The 23351-nt window shown below is 34.2% G+C and overlaps 2 protein-coding genes across 3 annotated transcripts; one reads left to right on the top strand and one right to left on the bottom strand.

Moving 5' to 3' along the window:
• Positions 1-1255: 1255 nt before the first annotated feature.
• LOC147566660 (F-box protein At1g20360-like) lies at positions 1256-3571 on the bottom strand. 2 transcript variants are annotated; one of them, XM_086653161.1, is made up of 3 exons: positions 3296-3491; positions 2857-2951; positions 1256-2744 (listed from the first exon to the last, which is right to left on the bottom strand). In XM_086653161.1, exons 2-3 carry the CDS (start codon positions 2897-2899, stop codon positions 1477-1479), a joined length of 1311 nt encoding a protein of 436 aa, XP_086509287.1. In that variant the 5' UTR covers positions 2900-2951; positions 3296-3491; the 3' UTR covers positions 1256-1476. The 2 variants fall into 2 exon arrangements, with proteins under 2 accessions (XP_086509287.1, XP_086509286.1); XM_086653160.1 differs by lacking the exon at positions 2857-2951 and having other exon boundaries at positions 3296-3571.
• Positions 3572-17685: 14114 nt separating this feature from the next.
• LOC147566659 (uncharacterized) lies at positions 17686-21099 on the top strand. The gene is made up of 2 exons (XM_086653159.1): positions 17686-18054; positions 19962-21099. Exons 1-2 carry the CDS (start codon positions 17720-17722, stop codon positions 20875-20877), a joined length of 1251 nt encoding a protein of 416 aa, XP_086509285.1. The 5' UTR covers positions 17686-17719; the 3' UTR covers positions 20878-21099.
• Positions 21100-23351: the final 2252 nt, after the last annotated feature.

Genomic DNA, 23351 nt, shown 5'->3' with positions numbered 1-23351 from the left:
ATTGATAAATTTCATAGATCTATTCGGCTTTGTATCCTTTGGATTCAATAAGTCCTCAATGATGCTGAAGACCATAGGTTGGAAAAGAAAATACAAAGATGTCATGTGGATCCATATACTCAATGTATAATATATTTGTAAGCGTCACCATTGATGAACCATCCAGCAATTCAACCATTAACCATCTTACTACCCAAACAACAGACTTCAATTCACCCAACAACAACAATGTTCTTCGGGTTTAACATCGACGTTTCCCACACCAATTTTAACCGACTCTAATATTATTTTCTACTCCAACATCAGAACCGACCAACAATAGCAAGTCTTAGAAAATTTGATTTATCATTTTACCAATTAATTAGCCACTTGTACTACCTATTTCTACTCTAACACCGGAACCGACTCTAATAGGCAAATCATAAGAGAGATAAAGCATATCTTCTGTTATATGTTTACCACTTCAAGGTCGACTTCGCCAGTTGCAATTGTTACATTTGAAAGAGTTTTTTCACCTGCCAAGTTAGTCAAGACACCTAAAAACAAGATAAATCCGTAACAAATGATAGTTCGGTTGTTGAAGAAAAATAGTTTAGTAGAATTGACCATGTATAGATTATATGTACATTTCGAAATATAAAATATCGTAAAGGTCGATTGCGTTTACAATGTTTGATATATTAGTATAATCAAAGAATATTAGCATTCGCCAATTATTGTATTTGCAATCTTTTTGTTGTATAGATATTCATCTTTTTGTTGTTTATATCGAAAATCTTACTTGATTATATTCACAAAGTTCATGTTTGAAACCTACTGATGGCTGAGACGAACTCAATTCATAGAAACAAATATCTATGTTTGTTAAAGAAATACAAATATATTTAGATTACTATATTCATCACTATATAATCTTTGAAGAAAAACAGTTACTTGACTTGGGCAAAAACTATATATTTTGTAGTTAGCAAAAAAGCCCATAAAACTCTACCGATAAGAAATTTTCCAGACAGACTTGTATAGAGTATAGACTACTTTAATAGATAGACTGAGCCTATTGTTCCCTTTCCACCTTAAGAGGGACTCTCATCACACCATTGGGATGATTGGTAGGTCATCCCAAACTAGCATATGTTCAGCTAATGTTTGAGAGGTTCTTAGGGACTACTATATTCTATTTTTTTCAGGTATGCGCCTGAATCCTTTAAATCGAGTACACCTAAAACAAACCCAACAAACCATTCAAACGAAACAAAAACAAAATCAAATCAATTCATACATTGAGTGGTGACACAGTCGACAAACAAGATTTCACAAAATGAGAAGAGACATACTCTGAGAATGCTAAAGGTCAACTAATGCACTAGTTCAACTTGCCCCAAAAGACAGAAAGGTGAAACAAAACCAAACTACTGCCAATTCATAATACTTCTCAGTATAATAGAAACTTAAAAGTCGTTTTATAACAAAAAGTTACTACTCACTGTAATCGGATTGCCAATCACCCCAATTTTCTGCATAACGAAACCTTCGGTGCATCGGCAAAACCTCAGTTAGAGTGCTTATATCAGGAAAACAACTTAGATCATTTGTAGAACACAAACGTCGAGAAACACCAGTCTGGATATCGTGTTCCATCCAATCAAAAATCTGTCTACCAATCCCTGAGTATAAAATCAATCTCTGACCATCAAAGAAGATAGGTTGAATATAAATTGTAATATTCTTCTCAGTTTTTATCACACCTTTTCTCTTAATTTCCCATTTGTTGTTTTCATAATCATCAAGTACCCAGATTACTATTTCATGTTCTGGGGTAACCACAACAATGTTTACTTCATCTTCTACAACTCCAAACCAGGTACGTGACTCTATTGGTTGACATCTAATTTCCACCATTTCCGCTACGCTCTTTGGTATTCCAATCATCCTGCTCTCTTCTTTATCCGCATCGAATGCAATAATATATCCGTTGCCAGTTAACCAATGTATAACCCCTCGAAAACATACAGGATTGGACCGTATATGTACCCAGTCATTAAGGCTTATCCTCGTAGTCTTCTTCGAGTCTCTCCAACGCCCTTTATCGTGATTGTAAATTTTGAATCTAACCGTTGTCTTTGTTACAACCCATGTGTTTGCTATGACCATGCAAACTACAGTGTAGTGGTTATAGTAATACGGAGAGGAGGAAGTTGGCCCAAATACTAATCCGAAACAACAAGTACTTTGTTTGAGAGGAGAAGGAATAAGTTGGTTTTTCTTGGTTAAAGGGTTAAAAACGCAAATGTAATTGTAGCTTCCAAAGTCAACCAAAAGAATGCCATGACAACTAGCTGAAATTTTTGGATGTAAATACTCAAATACTTGCGGTAAGCGGCCTAGAGAAATGGTGGTCTCATTGACGAGATTGGGTGAAACACCTCGCTTAGCAAAGTCAAAGTCAAATCTTTCACATATGGCCAAAGGAAAGGTGTTCTCAGTAAGGAGATTGGGTGAAGAGCGAGCAAAAGTACGCCGAAGGATTTCTCCATCAGATGAACAGTCAGAAAAAAAGCTACAAGCATCTCGATTGGTTTGACGACTAGTATGTTCGTTTACAAAGAAAGGATCAGAGATCAAGGATTGCCATCTTTTGCTTATAAGTTTAAATCCAGTTACGGCTTTTGCAGGCAGACGTATTAGAATTTCACGAAGGAGATCGTCATCAAGCTTGTTCGCGTTCGTTGTTGGCATAGAGTGATCTGCTTACAGAGAGGAGAGATAGAAAGAGACAACATAACTGTTAAACTCATAATGCAATACTACTAGTCGGTTCAAAGTAGATTAGAGACTAAAGTCTTGGAATTCGATTACCAAGAATACATTCCATGATGGTGTTTGGTGCATGGAAATGCATCCGGAATCAGAAAACTGAATTTATCGGTCATACGCAATGGTTATATGTATATCTAAAAGTTCAGAAGAATTACTTAATCAGCAAACTTAGAAAAACATTTTTTTCCTTTAAGTATAGTACCATTGATTTACTAGTGCTACTAGTCTTATGTAGTTTTCAAACCCATAATCAATTTACACATTTAGAAAATATCAATAATAAGAAAAACGTCACAAGAATGCTAGGGTTATTGGATTGACCTAGAAGCTAAAAAGTATCCCAAATGTGTATATGAATGAATGTCATACTTAAACCCTAGAAAAATGGAATATTCATCAAAGCAATATCCTGAAAACCTAGATGAAAGTTAAATGTTGGAATACAAAACACTAGAGAGAAAGAGAGAATGAATGGTACCTGTTTTGGTTTTCACGGTCCTACTGCTTTGGTAACTAATGGTGCGTTTCAAGGTCATTTTTCCGTCGGAAGGTGGTGACAGTGCGTTTATTGGTTGGTGACGGTGCGTTTAAATGTTGGAGAAGACGACGGTTTGGCGGGAAAATGGGGGAAAATTTTTAGTACTAGAATTTGGTCTCTCCAAAATGTTCAGTAGAGTTGATGGATATGGACATTTCAATGGTTAAGTAGCCTTGTGTACCTTCAACAAAAAAAAGAAAAAGTACCCTTGTGTACCCTTGTGTACCTTCAGCATGTTCAGTAGAGAAAACATGCTGGAGGAGAGAGAAAAGAAATGGAAGAGAGAGATAATTATATGGAGGAAGATAAGAGATAATTACAGAGAGGTCCTTCTTATCTAAAGAACTGACAACACAGTCCCCCATAATATATAGTTACACTAACACCCCCCCCTCAAGCCGAACGCCATTAACAAGAGAGAGCTTGGATCGGAGCTCTGTGAACCTGGTTGAAGACAGACCCTTATGAAAATGTCGGCTACTTGGGAGTCACCAGGTAGATAGTGGACCTTTAGGTGTCCTTCTTTGACTTGTTCTCGAACAAAATGGAAATCAATGGCGGAATGCTTCGTTCTTGAATGAAGAACTGGATTAACAGAGAGGTAAGTAGTGCTTATGTTGTCACAGTATATCACCGGTGTAGAAGCACTTGAGATTCCCAATTCATGGAGCATATTGTGAAGCTATCTAATTTCAGCAGAAGTATGGGATAGTGCACGAAACTCTGCCTCAGTTGAAGATCTCGCCATTGTTGGTTGGGTTTTTGATGCCCAAATGATGATATTGGGTCCAAGATAAACACACGAACCTGTAGTGGATCGACGATCATCCGGTGAACCTGCCCAATCTGCATCTGAATATCCAAAAATATGATGACTAGAAGCTTTGCGAAAACAGAGACCAATAGTGATTGTACCCTTGAGGTATCTGAGGATCCGTTTTGCAGCAGTGAGATGAATGGAAGAAGGTTTATGCATAAACTTGGAGACTTGGTTAACAGAGTAAGCAATATCTGGTCGAGTTAAGGTCAAATATTGAAGGGCGCCGACGAGACTTCGAAAAGGCTGAGGATCATCAAGGGGAACTCCATCTGATTTTGATAATTTTGTACTTGTAATGACAGGAGTAGACACTGGTTTGGAGAAATTAAGACCAAAACGAAGGAGAAGGTCATTAGTATACTTCTTTTGAGTCAATGTGAGGCTATTAGTATCCCTTGAAGCCTCCATCCCCAAAAAATAACTCAGAGTACCCATGTCTGTCATATCAAAATGTAATTTAAGCTGAGTAATAAGCTGTAGGAGATCAGAGGAGGAAGACCCTGTAACCAATATGTCATCGACATAGAGAAGAAGAATGATTAGGGAGTGAGGACGACGAAGATAAAACATTGAGGAGTCAGAGATTGATTGTTTAAAATTCAATTGAAGAAGACAATCACTGAATTTCTTGTGCCAAGCTCTTGGAGCTTGCTTTAATCCATATAAAGCCTTGTTTAATTTACAGACATGATTTGGAAATTCAGAATTGACGAACCCCTGTGGTTGAGACATGAACACATTTTCTTATAAATCACCATTAAGAAAAGCATTTTTGACATCTAATTGCCTAATGTCCCAATTTCCAGTAACTGCAAGAGAGAGAACAGTTCGAATGGTCTCTGGACGAACCACAGGACTAAATGTTTCGTCATAATCGATTCCAGCTTGCTAAGAATAACCACGAGCTACAAGTCGAGCCTTGTAGTGAAGAACAGAGCCATCAGGTTTCTGTTTGATCTTTTAAATCCATTTTGAATCGACGAAGTTCATATTGGTAGTGCGTGGAATCAAAGTCCATGTATTATTCTTTTGTAACGCACGAATTTCCTCTTCCATGGCTGAATTCCAATGGGGGAGTTTTGAAGCTTGAGCAAAAGTACTGGGTTCCTGCAAGAAAGAATTTGAATAACAACCGTTAGTAGTAAGTAAGATTTTGGGTCGTCTGGTTCCATCTCGACTTCGTGTGACCATTGGATGTGAAGAAGAAGTGGAAGGTTGATTAGGGTTAGAGAAATTGGTTTCAATTTGATTTAAATGGGAATTAGGGTTTTGAGAAATATTAGGGGGATGGGGATGGTCTGTTGAAGAAGAAGGAGAAAGAGGAAAGCTCGCGTGGGGAGCACCACTCTGATTAGGATCAGTAGTAGTGGACACGTTTAGAGGAGGGACCACGTCAATGGAAGGAGGTGGTGGGACAAGAAGACTAGAGGTGGGGCGGACAGGTGGATCAGAGGGGGACAGAGCCATTGGTTAAGAGACCACTGATAGGTCAGACGATCGTTGAGCAGAGTGAGTGGAGAGAGGACGACGAGTGCGACGGATATGCTCAAAACGAGGTGGAACTTGCGGAGTGGTTGATGTATTTGAAATAGGACGAGCACTAGGATTGGACAGTAATGAACGGTCAAGATTGGAAGAGACAGATTGAGTAGGGACCGTCCGATGTAAAATGAGAGGAGGATATTTTTTATTTTGGGAAGAAGACGAACCAGGTGAAGAAGAAGAATAAGGAAACAGAGTTTCATCAAAAATGACATTGCGAGAAATGTAAATCCTCGACGAAGTGACATCAAGACACAAATAACCTTTATGATGAGTGATGTATCCTAAGAATACACATGGTGTGGTCTTGACATTATGTTTCGAAGGACGATAGGGAGTGAGAAGAGGGAAGCAACGGCATTCAAAAATTCGAAAAAGAGTATAGTCTGGTTTCGAATTGAACAAAACCTCAAAGGGAGATTTGTTTTTAAGAACAGATGTGGGTAACCTATTAATAGTATAGACAGCAGTTTGAAAAGCCTCTGACCTGAATATCTTTGGAACAGATGAATGATGGAGGAGACACAGAGAAGTCTCAACAATATGTCTAATCTTCCTTTCCGCAACCCCATTTTGTTGGGGTGTGTGAGGGCAAGATTTTCTGTGATGGATGCCATTAGTGATAAGAAAATTGGAGAAATCATGGCTGATATACTCTCCTTCTCCATCTGATTGAAGAATTTTAATTGGTTTAGAGAATTGGTTTTCGACAAAAACTTTAAAATTTTTGAAATGAAATGGAACCTCAGACTTGTTTTTCATGAAATAGATTCATGTGAATCGTGTTTAATCATCAATTAAAAGCAACATGTATCGAAAACCAGATTTAGAGAGAATAGGTGATGGTCCCCAAACATCATTATGTATAATCTCATTAGGATGAACAGAGTTATGTTGAACATTCTTAAAAGGAAATTGATGATGTTTTCCTGAAATATATCCAATACAAATAGAATTGTTCTTTTTAGATGTAAACAAAGGTACGCCATCATTCGAAATTAGGTAATTTAAATTCTTGTGATGAAGATGAGCAAGACGACAGTGCCAAACATCTGGTGTGGCTCGAGTACCAGTGGACATTGATTTAGCAAAGAGAGAGAAAGTTGGAGAAGGTTTGGTGGTGGTGGAGACACGAAACAAGCCATCTCTAATCGTGCCTGCGAGGAGTATCTTCATGGAGAGAAGATCCTGAACATAGAAACCACCACGATTAAATACAACTTGACAGTTGAAATCTTTAAGAAGATGAGAAATTGAGATTAAATTTTTCTTGAAAGAAGGAACAAGAAGAGCATTTCGTAGAGTAAAGGAGGGAGTTAAGGTATAATTACCAACACCCGATACAGAAGCAGTGGAGCCATTACCCACTATAACCTGATCAGGAGGATGAATATCAGATCGAGAGCTCAAAGAAGCATTATCAGATGCAATATGAGAAGTTGCACCAGAATCCACATACCAATTTGGATCTGAGGGAAGAGAGTCAATACCAAGAGGAGCAAAGGATGTAGAGAGATCATTTTGTCGTGTTAGATGGAAACATTGACGAGCTGAATGGCCGACACGACCACAATATTGACAGGTTAGGGGAGGTTTACCAAGAACAGAGGATGATTGTTGTCTGAAATTACCTCTCCCAGAGAAAGAGCCACGACCACGATTACCACGAGAGGAATAGCTACGACCACGACCACGAGATGGGTATGAAGGAGTGGTCGATACATTAGAAAGAGGATGTTGAGAGAAGAGAGCAGTAGGCTGTGGGTTTGAGGAATGAAGGAGTTGAAGTCGAAATTCATGAGTAAGAAGTTGGGAGTGAAGCTCAAAAAAGGTAGGAGGAACTAGACGAGTAGTGATGGAGGTGACAAACCCCTCATATTCAGAGCCAAGGCCAGAAAGAACTATAAGAACCAGTTCTTCATCAGAAACTGGGTGGCCAATGGCTGCTAACGAATCAGTAATGCCTTTGAGACGAAGGAGAAACTCAGAGATGGTTAGGGAGCCCTTTTTAGAGGTTTGAAGTTGAAGCTTTAAGTTCATGAGTGTGGCAGAGTTGAAGGAGGAGAAACTCTTCTTTAGAGATTCCCAGACTGCTTTAGAGGAAGTTAATCCAAGAACTTGAGTGAGGATTGGCTCTGTAAGAGTGGCATTGAGCCAAGAAAGAAGCATTTGGTCGACTCTGTACCAATATGCATAATCTGGGTTGGGAATAGGGACAGAAGAAGAGGAAGAACTAGATGTGAGGAATTCTGGTGGTGGAGGATGAGAACCATTAACAAATTTGTAAAGGTCTTGAAAGTGTAAGATAGGTAGGAGCTGACTCTTCCAGAGCAAGTAGTTGATGTTATCCAATCTGATGGAGACAAGATTAAATAGCAGGGACGGAACCAGAACTTTTGTTAGGAGGGGGCCGAACGGCCTGAACCATTCTAGTCATAAACTAGTGTGAAAATTTTATATAACACTTTTATTCAAAATTACACATAAAAATAACAATCAAGTCATAAAGATTAAACAGAAATAAAAGAATAACATGGGACTACTACGCCTAATAGTTTTTTTCTTTAATGTATCAAAATGGAATCCGTCGCTCCTTCAAATCTCTAAAATCATCTATGACGGATTATATGCTAAACTTCTGAACAATTTCTTTTTTAATGTACAAAATCAAAAGAATCTGAGAGAAAAATGGATCGATCGTATTTTTTCTTTAAAAGAAAGTGATCGACCGTAAGATATTTTTTAGGTTGTAAATTAACAAAATATCACAAGAATGCTACACATAATAGTAAAAAGTAAGAACAATAATTAGATTAACAATATAAGGCTAACTTTTTTCGAAGCTACTTTTAGATCGTCATTAGTAATTTGATTACTTCCACTAGCTATTTAATTCGTTATACCTACTTAAGAGATTTTTTTTGACAATAGATTAATACCTACCTACAAAAACATATATAATTATTCAGTATTTTGAAATTTACAAAAGAGAAAGAAACATACAGAGGAGAGGGAGAGAGATAGAGAGATTCATTCAATTAATTATTAAAACATTAAAATAATTTAGTTATATAGATTGATTTGAAATTTAGGGGGTGAAGGATTTAGATATAATTTTTCTTTTGTTAAGAATTTAGCAATAGTTTGGAAAGTTGAATAATTATGGGCGGTGACAAGGTCAGCTAATTCACGCATTAGGTTGTTTAGATCCTGCCTGGCCTGGGTATTGACTGGGTATGGTATGCTTAGATTGAGTTTGGTTGTTTAAGGAGGGGCCCACTTAGTTTTAAGGTAAGAAAACTCAAAAGTTGAGTAAAGCAATAAGTGACAATTATAAAGGGCCAGGGGGGCCATGGCAACTCCTGGCCCTAACATGGAAACGTCCCTGACAATATTAGTGAGAGTAGGAAGAGTTGAGACAGAGGTGGAGGAGGTTCCACCGGGAGAAGAAATTTGAAAGGTAGAGTCAGCCATTAAAAAAGGAATGAGGAGGAAGAAGAAGGAAGAAGGAATGAAGGAATGAAGAAATGAAGAAGAAGAAGAAGAAGAAGAAGAAGAAGAAGAAGAAGATGAGATGAAGCACAGGACCCAAAGAAATCAGAGAGACGGCTCTGATACCATGTTAATTAGTGAAATGAGCGTGACCCTCAAGTAGGGCATCTATTCTATTTATAAGGAGGAAGATAAGAGATAATTACAGAGAGGTCCTTCTTATCTAAGGAACTAACAACACAATCCCCCCATAATATATAGTTACACTAACACTAGTGACATGATGCTTGTAAAACAAAATGTTTACTAGTTAAGCTACAACTGCAATGATTGCGAAGATTTCGACGTTCAAACATTTATACCTAATTTAGTAATTTGAGAGAGCTCTCAAGGTCTTCGATTATATTTTTTATTATGTGAAAGCAATCTAGTGTCGTTGCACCTATAGTACCCCTCTACCACGCACGCCCTTGCATTGTAATATAAGTTTATACAAAAGATATATATCTTTATTCACAAGAGTTCATGCTAGAAACCTATTGATGAATAATTCAAAGAAAACTTATTGATGACGGAGACGAACTCAAATACACAAATTTTAGCTTACGATATTCATAGATTATAGCGAAAAACAAATATCTGACTTAGGCAAAGCATAATGTATTTCAAAGTTACTGAGCCTATTGTGTCCCTTCCGTTAAGAGTATCTATTTTGGGGTTTATCACACCATGAGGATCATAGGTAGGTCATCCTAGTCAGCATATCACGAGTCCTTTAGTGTTTAAAGGTTTTCAAGAGAAGCTCTTCACAAAAAAGATAATATTTTTGTCATAAACAATCACTTTTGTTTAAGAACTGACAGACAATGGATGTGTGTAAAATAATATTTAGAATTTTTGAGTGTATAGACCAAAAAACGGCCCCTAATAGCAGTTTTAATCCTCTCTAATCCCATAAAGGATTTAAAAACCAAAATACTAATCTTAATGGATATCTAGTCCATTTGTATACATCTAGAGAGAAAACACAAATCCCTAAAATACATAATAAATCTTAATACCTAAACTGTCTTCTTTAAATATAAAAACACATTTACCCTCAAATTCCCCAAATTTCTTTTTCCATTTTTATCTCCCACCTTTCTCTCTCCAATCACGTTTCTAAACAAAGTAATCGTGATCTTCATTATCTTCAGTAACCGAAACATTCTTATTTTCTCTTTCTCTAAATCAGAATCGTTTTATAATCCTCCATTAATCTAAGAAATCTTGTTTCTTCTTCATTAGAGCAGCTAAAATCATCTTCTTCATCGTTTATCAGGTAAATATCTATTACAGAAGTCATTTTTCGTTCCATTGATAAGATTTTATATTGTGTTTCAGGTTATTGTAACAGATTCTCTTTCTCTAAAGTTATTCATATCTGATTTTGAGTAAAAGTATCAAAGATTTCTTTCCTAGTTCATTAAGTTTTAATGTTTGATGATTATTTTCTCTCTCTTTAAATTTTCATTATTGTTTTTGATCTTGATGTTTAACAGATAGTTACTGATTAGTTCAAATCGAGTATGTTATTTTTTCGATCAATCATCATATCATATTTCTTTAGTAGTAGTTTAAGCTTAATGATTTTATCATTTTTTCTTCAGATCTCATTGTTCTATCCGTACAGATATATGAACCAGGTGTTTTTCCGTACGGTTCTTCATAACAGAATTTACATTACCTAGAATTTAAATTAAATTCTCATAATTTATAGTAAATTACGCAAACATCTTCCGTACGATGTTTTTGTAACAGAAAACATAATATATGTATTTTTCAACAAATTATCCATACTTTATCAAGAATATCCAATACATTATATTAATGTTCATAAATTATGGGCAATTTATTGACAATTACGTGTAATGTTAACCTAACACAATACTCATTTCAAGCTGAAAAAACTTCGCTTCATCACCAAATCTCGTGTATTTTGATGTAAATTATATATAATTTACGTAACTCTACACGTTTATAGTAAAAATATTATTTTTCTATTAAATGTATATGTATTAATGTCTGTAAATTTGTTATCACAGATGGAGTTTCTAGCAGAATCATCAAATCAGACTAAACCTATATGCCATGTTGTGCATAAAAAGTTTAATTGACGATCAACAAGATTGTTTTTACGATCCTATTTGGACTACGGAGTCTTATGTGAAGACTTATGCTGAACATATAATGCCCGTCCCGAATTATGATGAACCACGTACATTTGATGAAGAGTCCAAAACACTGCCACCTTTGATTCGGCGTAGACCTGGTAGGCCAAGAACAGAACGAATTGAGAGCTTAGGCAACATTCCCAGGAAATTGAGGATTTGTGGTAGGTGTAAGCAACCTGCCTACCACAACCGATCCACATAGGGTTAATATTTGATTTATTTCTTCGGTTACCGTATCTCCTATGTACTTCCGGTTCTATTATTGACAATCTAATGAATAAAATTTTATTGTTTTTGATAAATGTATGTCTCATTATGTTTCGTAAAGTTTGCATAATTTATTCTAAATTATACATAAAACTGTATATACACTTCGACAAGTGTTTTCTTTTGTTTTCCCTTTCTTGGTGGTCGAGCTTGCTCCGACCTGTAATGTAAACTATAATTTAGAATACAACTTTACCACATCAGAATATAAATGTTGCATAAAGTATAAACACTTAGATACAAATTATATATAATTATATATAAATTATGCATACTTTATATCATAAATTACAGATATGTTTCAAACATTTTCTATACTGACTCATACAAATTACCTCATTGACAGAAATTGCTTTGGTTTTTGGCTTTTTAATATGTAAACCTTGTTCATTGGTAGAGCTTCCTTTGATTTTAGATTTTTTAGCAGGAACAATTTCTTCCTCTACTGCTTTCCTTTTTAGAGGACTTTTCCTCACTGGAGTAGAATCTTTGGATGCTTTTGGAGTTGATTTAGATTTTGGTGCCATTTAAAGCTACTGCACAAGAAAAAAAAATATTACATACTTTCAGAACCCTAGAAAAAACTGTTTCATAAATTACAAATAATTTATACATAATTACATCCAAAATATGTAACAATATGAAACCTAAACACTTTGAAAACAAATCCAAACCCTTAAAACAAAAAAATCTTCACAAAATCCGCAAAATACAAAAGCAAACCCTAAACCCAAAAAATAAAGAATCATATATTTATAAAACTAATTGAGATTTTTTATCATACAGTACGTATACTTTACAAAACAAATCCCAAAACTATGTATAAAGATGAAGCTTAAAATGACAGAAACTAAATCAGACAAGAAAAACCCTAAAAATGACCCCAAAATCTTACCAAAACATTTCAATAAACTTGTTTTCAATGAAAAATAATCATGCAAGCTCAGATTCAAATAGATTTTCACCTGAAAGTAACGATGGTTCGACCTTTAAACGATTAGAGTAAACCTTTTCGGTTTAATGCAAAGTAATACCTTTTACCTGAATCGGCTGCTTCAAAGATTATGAACGTTGAAGAAGAACGACGGCTGAGAGAGAAACGTTTCGATTTGGAAAAGATTTGATTAGGGTTTTCGAATCGTTTCTGCTTGGAAAAGTATCGATTTGTTGCTAAACTGTTTAAGGATGAGAGAGAAAGTCGAGAGTTAGTAACAGTCGGGTTTCTATAATTTATCCCCTAAATCACGCTTTATCATGCCGTTAGAATTTTCGTCCCGACCGCAAATATTAAAATCCCGCGAAAATAGATTGGGACACGGATGGAATTATTGTATAGATGGTAAGGGTTTTTAGACCCAACAGCAAAAGGACTAAAAATTCATCTTTTGTCAAGATTGGACCCTAAACCATTTTTGAAGATTTTTTTGGTCTATATACCCACGGACCCAAATGTCAATACATTGACATTTGACCAATTGTGATAAAATAATGGATCCATGGGGTTCTAAACCCAAAATAAAACCCAAAAACCTATCTTCCCAGAAAATTGGATTTTAGTCTTTTTATCTTTTGGACACGATTAATCTCTTATGTGATAAAAATCTTCCATACAACTCACTATTCTATTTTATATAATAGATGATGAATGGGTATCAGTAGACAATAATTAACAAAGTACTTTAGGTGTGTTATAGTTTTATTGGTGTTCTAACATAGGATCATTTCAATTGCTACTTGAAAACATTTACATAGAATTAAAAGCATCAAAATCTGTATTTTCAAGATATCGTTTTACTTAGATTCACTTGTTCAATTCCATAGGCTACATCACAAATAAAAATCATGATGATTACACCCATGCAGTCTTCATGCATTTCCAAAAACAAAAGACATTGCAAAAGTTCTACACAAAATTTTTTCTTGCCAAAAAATTCAGTTAGTTTTTTCCGCATTTTAGCTTTCAATACAAGAACTCTTTTACCAATATTAGTTGGGCGTGTCTGATATTCACTTTGATGTTATGTTTGTAAGAGTTGCTTTATGTGAACTACGAAGCTGAAGTAGAAGATGATGTCCAAACCTGAATATATTTCGGAAATGAGAGGTTGGTTTGACCCTGCGGGCCATTGTTTTACTTGTTGATAATATTATTATAAATTGGGTTATTTCCCAAATAGCCCCCAACTTTGTAACCGGCTTCCTGCCTAGCCCCCTAGATTAGCAAAAATACCCATATGGCCTCCTTTTTCAGATTCCGTTATAACACCATTAACTAGTCATATTCTCTCTCTCCTCCATCTCATCTCTTCTCTCTGCCACCTCATCTTCTCGCCACCTCATCATCTTCTCCGGCGAAGGTCGCCGCCCGACCAATTTTCCGACCGGCGACCTTCAAACAATTAAAAAAAATATATTTTTTTATTTTCTCTCTCCTCTCTCCCTCTTTCTAAATTATTTTTCTTTAAAGCTCTAGGTCTGCGAACAGACACTTGAGCAAATATTGTTTATCACCTTCTTCTTCTTCTGTTCTTAATACTTGCACAGTTAATGGTTTTAAGATCCTTGTTTTCGATCTCAAAAAGCCGCGTCCAGATGAAGAACAATTTTGGAGACTTTTTTTTTCCTGAAAACTTTCCTTGTCTATTTAAATTGCCAGATCTTTTATCCGAATAAAAATCAACAAGTTAATCTGTACAAAAACTTCCTCAAATGATTATCTCTTTCAATCTAATCGAAACTTTTGAAGTTTTGAATCAGATTAAAACACTTCTTCTGATATTCAGTTCAAATCAATACTTTTCTATAAGAAATGATAGAGCAAAAAAACACCTTTTATCACCGGATCTGAAGAGGTTTCACATTAACTTTAAAAAATCATTTCAATGATTTCTTAAACAATTAATACACACACAGAAAAACAGAGACTTCTAGGGTCAATGATTGTTAGAAATATGAATGCTCTTTATTGGATTGTTGTTGATTAAACTAAAATACCATTATAAGTTTGATTGGTTCATATTCTTAGGTTTCTTCTTTTCTTCCATGTTTAGTGAATGTTTCTACTTGATAAAGTGGTAAAGGACAAGGTCTGGTTAGCTAGGGTTGAAATTCTTCTTATCCTCTTTAGCTTTTGATAGCCATTCAATAGGATAGTATCCTAAAAAGAAAAGATGGGGTCCTCAAAAACCCTAGATGAGGAATGAGACAGAACTCTAATCAGAATTCTTTTCCGATTTCACACTATTATGTTGCTTTCTGGTTTGTATTGAACTTGTTTTTCTCTTCAATTAGTTTTCACGCTCTTTCTTTTCTCCTGCTACATCTTTTTACCTAAAAATTGTTGATAAGGGTGTTTAACCAAGAAAAAACACCCTTTAGATTTACAGCTCAAGTGTCTGTTTTCAGACCTAACCAGATCTAGAGAGGAGAGCTTTTTAGAAAAATTAGAGAAAGGAGAGAGAAAATAAAAAAATGTATAATTTTTTTATGTTTGAAGGTCGCCGGCCGGAAAATTGGTCGGCCGGCGACCTTCGCCGGAGAAGATGATGAGGTGGCGAGAAGATGAGGTGGCAGAGAGAAGAGATGAGATGGAGGAGAGAGAGAAAATGACTAGTTAACGGTCTTATAACGAAATCTGAAAAGGGGGTCATATGGGTATTTTTACTAATCTAGGGGGCAAGGCAGGAAACCGGCCACAAAGTTGGGGGCTATTTGGGAAATAAACCTTATAAATTTATCTTATCTAAATCAATTTATCATACTATTATCATAAATTGATACTATTATTTAATAATAATATCGTTATTAAATTTTTGTTAACTGAATCAATGCATTCATTACACACTGATACTATTATTTTATAACGTAAAAATAGTTAGTATCAATTTATAAATTTGGTAATAGTGTTATAAAATTGGCGTGTTTAGAAAATTTGATAACAACCAAACTATTAATCTTCAATTTATCTTATTTAAATCAATTCATCAATACTATTATATAAATTCATATTGTTATAATACATTGATACTATTATTTCATCTTGTTAAAATAGTTATATGTCCTTCTAATTTAAGACATAATTTTACATATTTTCTTTTTTACATTAAATTGCGTTACTGGCTATTACTGACATATGGCCATCTATTAGTGAAATAGTACTGTAAAAATTATCAATATAGGTAGCAGATGAAGTATACACTGAGTAATATTCTAAAATTTTCCTTACAAGAGGTGCAAGAAGTGGATAGAGTATTAACATTAAACAAAGATATATTGATCAATTACCGATGAAAGACAAAACTTAGGTTCACTGTTGCTTTCTAGCCTAACAGAGGTGGAAAAACATCAATTCATAATCAAAAGAAGACCTTGAGTAAGTCATAATTAGACCCTGTTTGTTTAATTAAAAACATTGAATTGAAGTCTAATTTTCTGAACTTAGGGAGAGCTTGATACTTCTATTGTTATATGCAGAATTGAAGACCTTGATACGATAGCATGAAACTGAACTCAGACTTTTAAAATTTTGTCCTACTTCCTGTCAATAGATTTTTGTATAGATTTATCGGCACAATGGCTTGTTTTCTTAATATTGTTGTCTTACATTAATATTGTTATTTGATATTAATATTGTTAATCTTAATTTATATCATCTAAATCAATTTATCGTAAATTGATATTATTATTATTTTTTTAATGTTACAACAGTTAGTATCAATTCATTATAAATTTATGATGATAGTATTATGATTAAATTGATGCATTTAGAAAAGTTGATAATGAATGATGCACTAAATGTCCAGACGTTGATTGACGTCAATAAGTCAATAATAGACCAGAAGTCCAACGGGTCAACCCTGCTTAAGGCAACATGACTGCTGGACCCCGAACGCTCCACCACCTACGTCCAAGAACTGGGAGGTCGGCCAGGATCAGCTAAGTGGTTTCAACGCTGTTTCGCCCAAGGCACGAGCAGATCAGCCATATTTCGCTCAGACGCATTCCGTTTCTGAGTTTGACGAGTTGGGCCGAGCCAAAATCAACTATGATTCCAACATTACGTGCAATGAATGTAGTGAAAACAAGCTTTATGAAAATGTCAATACGTTGACATCTATGAAAATGTCAACACGTTGACATCTATGAAAATGTCAACACGTTGACATCTATGAAAATGTCAACACGTTGACATCTATGAAAATGTCAACACGTTGACATCTATGAAAATGTCAACACGTTGACATCTATGAAAATGTCAACACATTGACATTTGACCGAATGTGAGAATATATGCATATTTGTAACAAAATGTATATTTTTCTCAGAAGTCTAATACATTGGAATGAACAAAAGTCAAAATGGATTGAGTGTTTCAATATTTATCTTTGTCTGAAAAGAAAGTTATCAGGATGCGCCACATCGGACGGCTGAGAGGTTTGGCGGAAAGAAAAGAATGATAAACGAATTTGTCAAATTTGAAGAGTGACACGATGCAAATAAGTAAAATCACTTGGTGGTTTAGGTTTTGTCAAATACAGTTTGCTGTTTAACGCAAAACTAATAATGCATTAGGAAGTTCAGAAAACATTTTTCCAATTCTTGATATGCTAAGTAGGAAATACATTTTGAAGATAAACAATCAAAACTGATTAAAACTTGTACTTTTATGTTGTTAACAAAAATTCAAATATTTGTCTCGCTAAAATACAACTGAACACAAATGATATTCTTTATAGAAAAACACGAAATAAATTTGTACATATCAAACAAAGAGAGTATAAATATGAAGGCGGGCTTGACATTATCAGTCACATCAAGATTCAAATGGTTGTAGCAATAGTCTCAATAAAAGCCTAAAATGTAAATATTAAATATATTAGTTCATATATAGAAATATTTCAAAGTTGTAGACTAGTCAAATTTACCTAGTGGAAGCTTCCTATCAATTTCCTCTCTCTCTTTATATCTCTATAAATATATACATTAGTTCTAGGAAGGGGTAGTGGACAGGCAGATAACTTATTGAGAAAAATGTATAGAACAAAGCCTCTGTCATTATACAATGATGATCTTTCAATGGTTAGAGAACAAGAGGGTCCTAATTCAGGTTATCTGATTACTTATTCAGATCAAGATTCAAGAAAGGCAGGAAAAAGTGTTTGTTGTTGTTGTGGTACAATCAAGCACCATGCTGAGATTAAAAAGCCTCTTCCATTCCCACATAATCGAATTGTAAAAGTTGTTTTCAGTGAAGGAAAGAAATCAAAAGAGCAGAAACATAAGGTCTGGTTCATCCCTGTTCTTGATCAACCTTTGTCTTCCAACCGTTATTACGTCATAAGAGAATCAAAACGTTCAAACAGATGGTAAGTTCAATGAATTATTTTTATGATTAATTTAAATTAGTTTTCCTTTTACTTTTCAACTCTTTATTTGTCAAATGTTACCCTGAACACTTCTAATTTTATGTCCTAATTTAGTGAATTTGTTTGTATGTATGTTGAAGTCAGTATTTAAAAGATTTATATCCTACATGAGTTGTAGAAATTTTTTTTTTTTTTTTTTTTTTTGTTTTTTTTAAAGTATGAGAGTATAAAAAACTAGAAAAATTCCACAAAACATTTTTTTAAGGTAAATTCAAAAAAAATCTTTTCTTTTTAAGTTAAGAAGAAATTTTTGGTAAATAGTATAAAATCTTTTAGATTAATTCTGTAAAATCTTTTAGATAAATAATATTAAAAACAAATGTGATAAGTTCTATATTCTTCTAATTTACTTTTAGTACTAGGTAAGTTTTATTTTCTTTTAGGTAAATACTCATTACCTTATATTTTAAGATCCAATATTTATTTTAAAAAGGTAAAAATCTTCATGATTTGTTTAGTTATCTCATAGTATTATATATATGTAATATTTTCTTTTAATTTAGTTTTAAGATCAAGAAAACTTTTAATTGAATTTCAAAGTTTAAAAAAAAACTGGGCCATCCAAACCCGGATTTGACCCGGCCTGAGCCATGGGTATGGCCGACCCAAACTCGACATTATTCCAGCCCTGGTGCTTAGGCCCGGCCCACAACCCAGCCTCTTTAACAACACTAGTGGATATACCCAAAATAAAAAAATATAATAAGTTCGTCTGAACTTTATAAAGTAAGATAAATCTATTTTTTGAATATCTGATTTTTCCTCATGTAAATAAACAAACACATCATTATGTTTTGTTTAATGTAGTAAGATAATAGTGTCATGAAAAAAATGATTTATTTGTTAAATTACCAATTTTAGATTTTCTTAGAATTTTGTATTAATTATATTGGACTTCTGGTGCTAGGGCAATTTTCCGAGCTTAGACCAAAAATTTATTTTCTATGAAATAATATTCATTACAATTACGTTAGGGGAAATATATCAATGACCCCTTTCTACTGTCAACTAGTAGTTGTGTTTTTTTTTTTTTTTTTTTTTTTTTGTTGTTGAAAAGTTGTGTTTTTTCAACAAAAAAAAAAAACTAGTGGTTGTTTTATATTTTAGACACAATAGTATGAAATAATGACTCTTGTTTTCCGAAATTGTCTTTGACCATTTTAAGCATAAACACTGTTTTGTGGAAATTGGTTTAGACCAAGTCAATTTTAGACTTCATTCAGATGCTTTGAGAAAGCAAAAGGTTTGAGAATCAATAAATGACTGTTTTTTGAAGACCTTGCCATGTGATATTGGTACTTTAGAAGGTGCTACTATGTGAGCAGTAGAATCATTATAGGTTGAGGAACTGCAAATTCTCAAAAATGGCAAAGGAAAAGGTCTTAGGATTAAGGAGTATTAGACATTGTTGGTGCTCCTAAAAATAAACGTTCTCACCTTAGATTAGATATGTAAACCAAACAGAAACCTTTCAACTGATCTTATATGTTTGAAAGTTTTCATTGTTTACAAAATAAGTATTTACGTTTACCCCGTAGTGCCTTACTAAGTAAACCCTATGGAAAATATACAAAAGTGATTCAAAGACAATGACCTCCAACTTCTTCTTCCTCTTTATGCAAAAAAAAAAAACTTCTTCTTCCTCTTAAATTTTTTTGAAGTAGACCTTTTGAAATGATATGACAACAGAAAAATGTCTTTCGTCCTATTCAAGGCAGTTCAAAAGGTATACTTGTATCATTGTTGTCTTCGTTTTCTTTAGCGTGTTCTTTCATTTAATTTTGAGAATTGTAGTAAGGCTACGACTCATCAAACTGTTCGAGAACTGAATAGTTGATTTTTTGTAGGCAAGCATGCACATGTTCAAGTGAGGAAGATGCATACACTTGCTGTTTATTCTGCAATTCCAAAACAAATAGTAAGCAAAGGGTTTTGGATTACAAAAACATATATCAACAAGTAGAGATAATTGAGGGTAAAAATGGTGGTTTTACTGCCAAGTCTGTCGTAAATGATGGACAACCTCCTACTTTCTTGAAAAAAAATGGGTGGAAGGTATTTAACACTAAATCATCATATAACCTTCCTCAGATAGGTGAAGCTTGGGGTTTAGATGTATCTCTACGAGATCGCCGACCCAAACTCATCCATACCAATACTGTGGTTGTGGGGAAATGGTATTGCCCTCTTGTGTTCATAAGAGAAGGAAGATTAATGGGGAAATATCATTTGATGAAGAAAAATTCATTGTTTTATCAAATGACTCTGGAGCAGTTTTGGGAAGAGATTTATGGATGTCAAAGTGATTATTACACCTCAACATCAGGTAACAGTAACATCGTGAGTGTGAGTGCGAACGTGCAGAAAGATTCAATTAAGCTCTTCGGACAAGAAGCTGTGGAGGATTATGATTCTATAATTGGTGAAACTCATGAAGATGGGTTTATATGGTTTAAACAAGCTCATAATACTAGTAAAGAAGAAAGGAATAAGTCTTCCAGTGAGAGTACTTTAGGGTTGAGTGAAGCTATTGTTGAGAAGATGAGTTGGATTCAAGAAAAAGGAGGATGGGTAAGAGGTGGAGGAGTAATGAATAGTGGAGAATATGAATTGGTGGAGAAGGAATTTAGAGGAGAAGATGGGTGGAAAAAATTTGGTTGTTTTGTGTTGGTGGAAAGGTTTGCTTTAAGAAGAATGGATGGGAGCTTGGTGCTAACATGGGATTACAAACACGTCCATCAGATTCAAAGCAAATGGGAGTAATGAAAGGATAATGTATTTAAGGATGTATGGGCACTAAAAAAAGCTCACAATAATGCATGTCTTGTGATCATCTAGTATATGATTTATGAGTTATACCTATATTAATGTGAAGCTCATCTTTTCGGCTCATCAATTGAGTGGTAACATGCATTTTTTTTTTTAAATAATGGAGAGACATGGTTTGAAACTTTGAATAGATTACTTAAGCTTAAACTTTTTTTTTGGCTCATCATATTACTTAATTATCGCATTGTGTCACATTTTATTGTTTGTATTAGAGATCTGTGAGAAGTTTTTTAACCATCTCAATTAGTCATTACAAGACAATTTGAGTTTTCTTCATAATTGTACAATAATGAGTTAGATAAATGGAGAGGTACAAAAAAGATCAGAATATTGTTTGTTGTGTCGTCCCTTTCCCAATCATGTTGGAAATAATGAGTTAGGTGAATGACGTACACTAAAAAAAAACTTGAGAGAAAGAGAAGGATCATGATTCTCATAATACATAAAGAAAGAAGATTTAAGTAGAGAAATTTGGATTTTGTACCAATAGAAAACAAGGACAAGACATCACTAATGATGTAAATGGGGTGGGTTTGGGCCGAATCATTCCTTTCCCAATAACGTCCCATTGACAACTAAGCAATTTATTTTTGCTATATACTAGTGTTTACATTTTTATTATTACTATGTATACCCCGTGCTCAGGGGCGGCCCAGGCCCAAAGCAGCCAAAGCGGCTGCTTTGGGCCTCACTTGAGGTAGGCCCCAAAATCAGAGTTCCTTAAAGGCACTTCCAACAAAAAGAAAAGCCCAGATCAATTTAAACCCATTGAAAGCCGTGTGCGAACCCTCTTTATACTTCACCGTACTTACGCAGATAGAAATTTATGAACATTTATCTGTGGGGCCCACATTAAGAAGTTAAACTTTCAACCTGTCTAAGTCTTGGGACCTGTGTCTATCTAACTTTCTGTTCTAGTCTTTTTTTAAGTTCTACTTGTTCGTTAAGTCCTCATCTTAACTTCGAATTGTACTCCCCTTGGCTTCAGCATTTAACCAAGTCATGAGTTTCACAAAAAGAATTCCAAAAAGAACCTATACTTTCTATCTCTACACCCCTAAAAAAATTCTAACCTTAATAATTTCTCTTCATTTCTTCCTAAACTTTTTTTGCTTCTCTCTTTTAATAAATTATCGATGTTCTCTTTTGGTGGATTGTGTGCAATCCAAATCTCTAACAATTATCTATGTCAACTCTACAAGATATAATGATTCTATCTTTTTTCCCTTATTGGTTATTTTATTCTCTTTCACTTTTTAAGTTAGTTATAGATACAATTTTTATCCTATCGTTGAACGGGATATGAGGGAAAAATTGGACTACGAACGCATAATTAGTAATTTTGCATTTCAAAAGACAAGAAGAATGTTTCCAAAACATATTTAGCTCATCCATATACGTAAATTAGATGTTCTTATATAGTATATAATTCGGGGTTATATTTTTTAGTCATGTTTTTTATGCTAATTTACTTTTTACGGCAAAAAATTAATTTTTTTCATAGCTAGGGCAAAAAAGGCCTCAAATTTTTCTTCGCTTTAGGCCTCTAAATTACTTGGGCCGGCCCTGCCCGTGCTTCCGGCACGGCACAGTCCATTGAGCGCGATGAAAATGCAACGCTGTCAAATTCATATTGTTGAAACTAGTACGACATGGAGAGATATATTTCGGGAATTTGGTCCAATGTAAATTGAAATTTAAACAACCATTACATAATAAGTGAGAATTCAAGATACAAATTGTCATATCATAATTTCTTTTTTGTTCTCAAATATTTTGATTCTTGATCGGTTGATTACGACATTATTGCAAATTAAGTGTGATAAATGTTAACTGCGAAATAAGTGTGATACATGTTAACGTACAATTGATAAAATGAAATCGAAATTCAAAAAGTATTTGTATATTATGTGACAATTCAAATACATTGAAGTGGAATACTTTACTAATATATATATATATATATATATATATATATATATATATATATATATATATCTTTGCCTCTCTTAAGTCTTTATCCTTACATTCCATTATCATTTGAACTTCATTTATGACTGCAAATTCGGACTTCCTAAGGTAGGCAGAATAAATAATTCATTTGGGAAATTGAAACCAAAGATTGGACAATTAATTTCTTGAAGGCATGTTGATTTCCTGTAATGATCAGAAAGTTGATACTACTATAATGATAGTCTTATAAGACAATTCAGTGGCGTGGCTGAGAATTCGGGGGCCCGGTGCGAAAAAAAAAACTGGGGGCCCTTTCTCCGGTAACATTAAAGCGTAAATTTATATTTCAAATGTAACACATTTAGCAAAAATCAAAATGGATTACGTTAGAAAACATTTTCTTTCCTCACATGAATCTAAGTTGTGTATTTTTGTTCCGAAAAATGTATTTAAAC

The sequence above is a fragment of the Eschscholzia californica genome, unplaced genomic scaffold, assembly GCF_041429995.1.
Source record: "Eschscholzia californica isolate CP2 unplaced genomic scaffold, dmEscCali1.0.p SCAF_1, whole genome shotgun sequence".
In the NCBI taxonomy this organism is placed as follows: Eukaryota; Viridiplantae; Streptophyta; class Magnoliopsida; order Ranunculales; family Papaveraceae; genus Eschscholzia; species Eschscholzia californica.
This window is presented reverse-complemented; position numbering and strand designations above follow the sequence as displayed.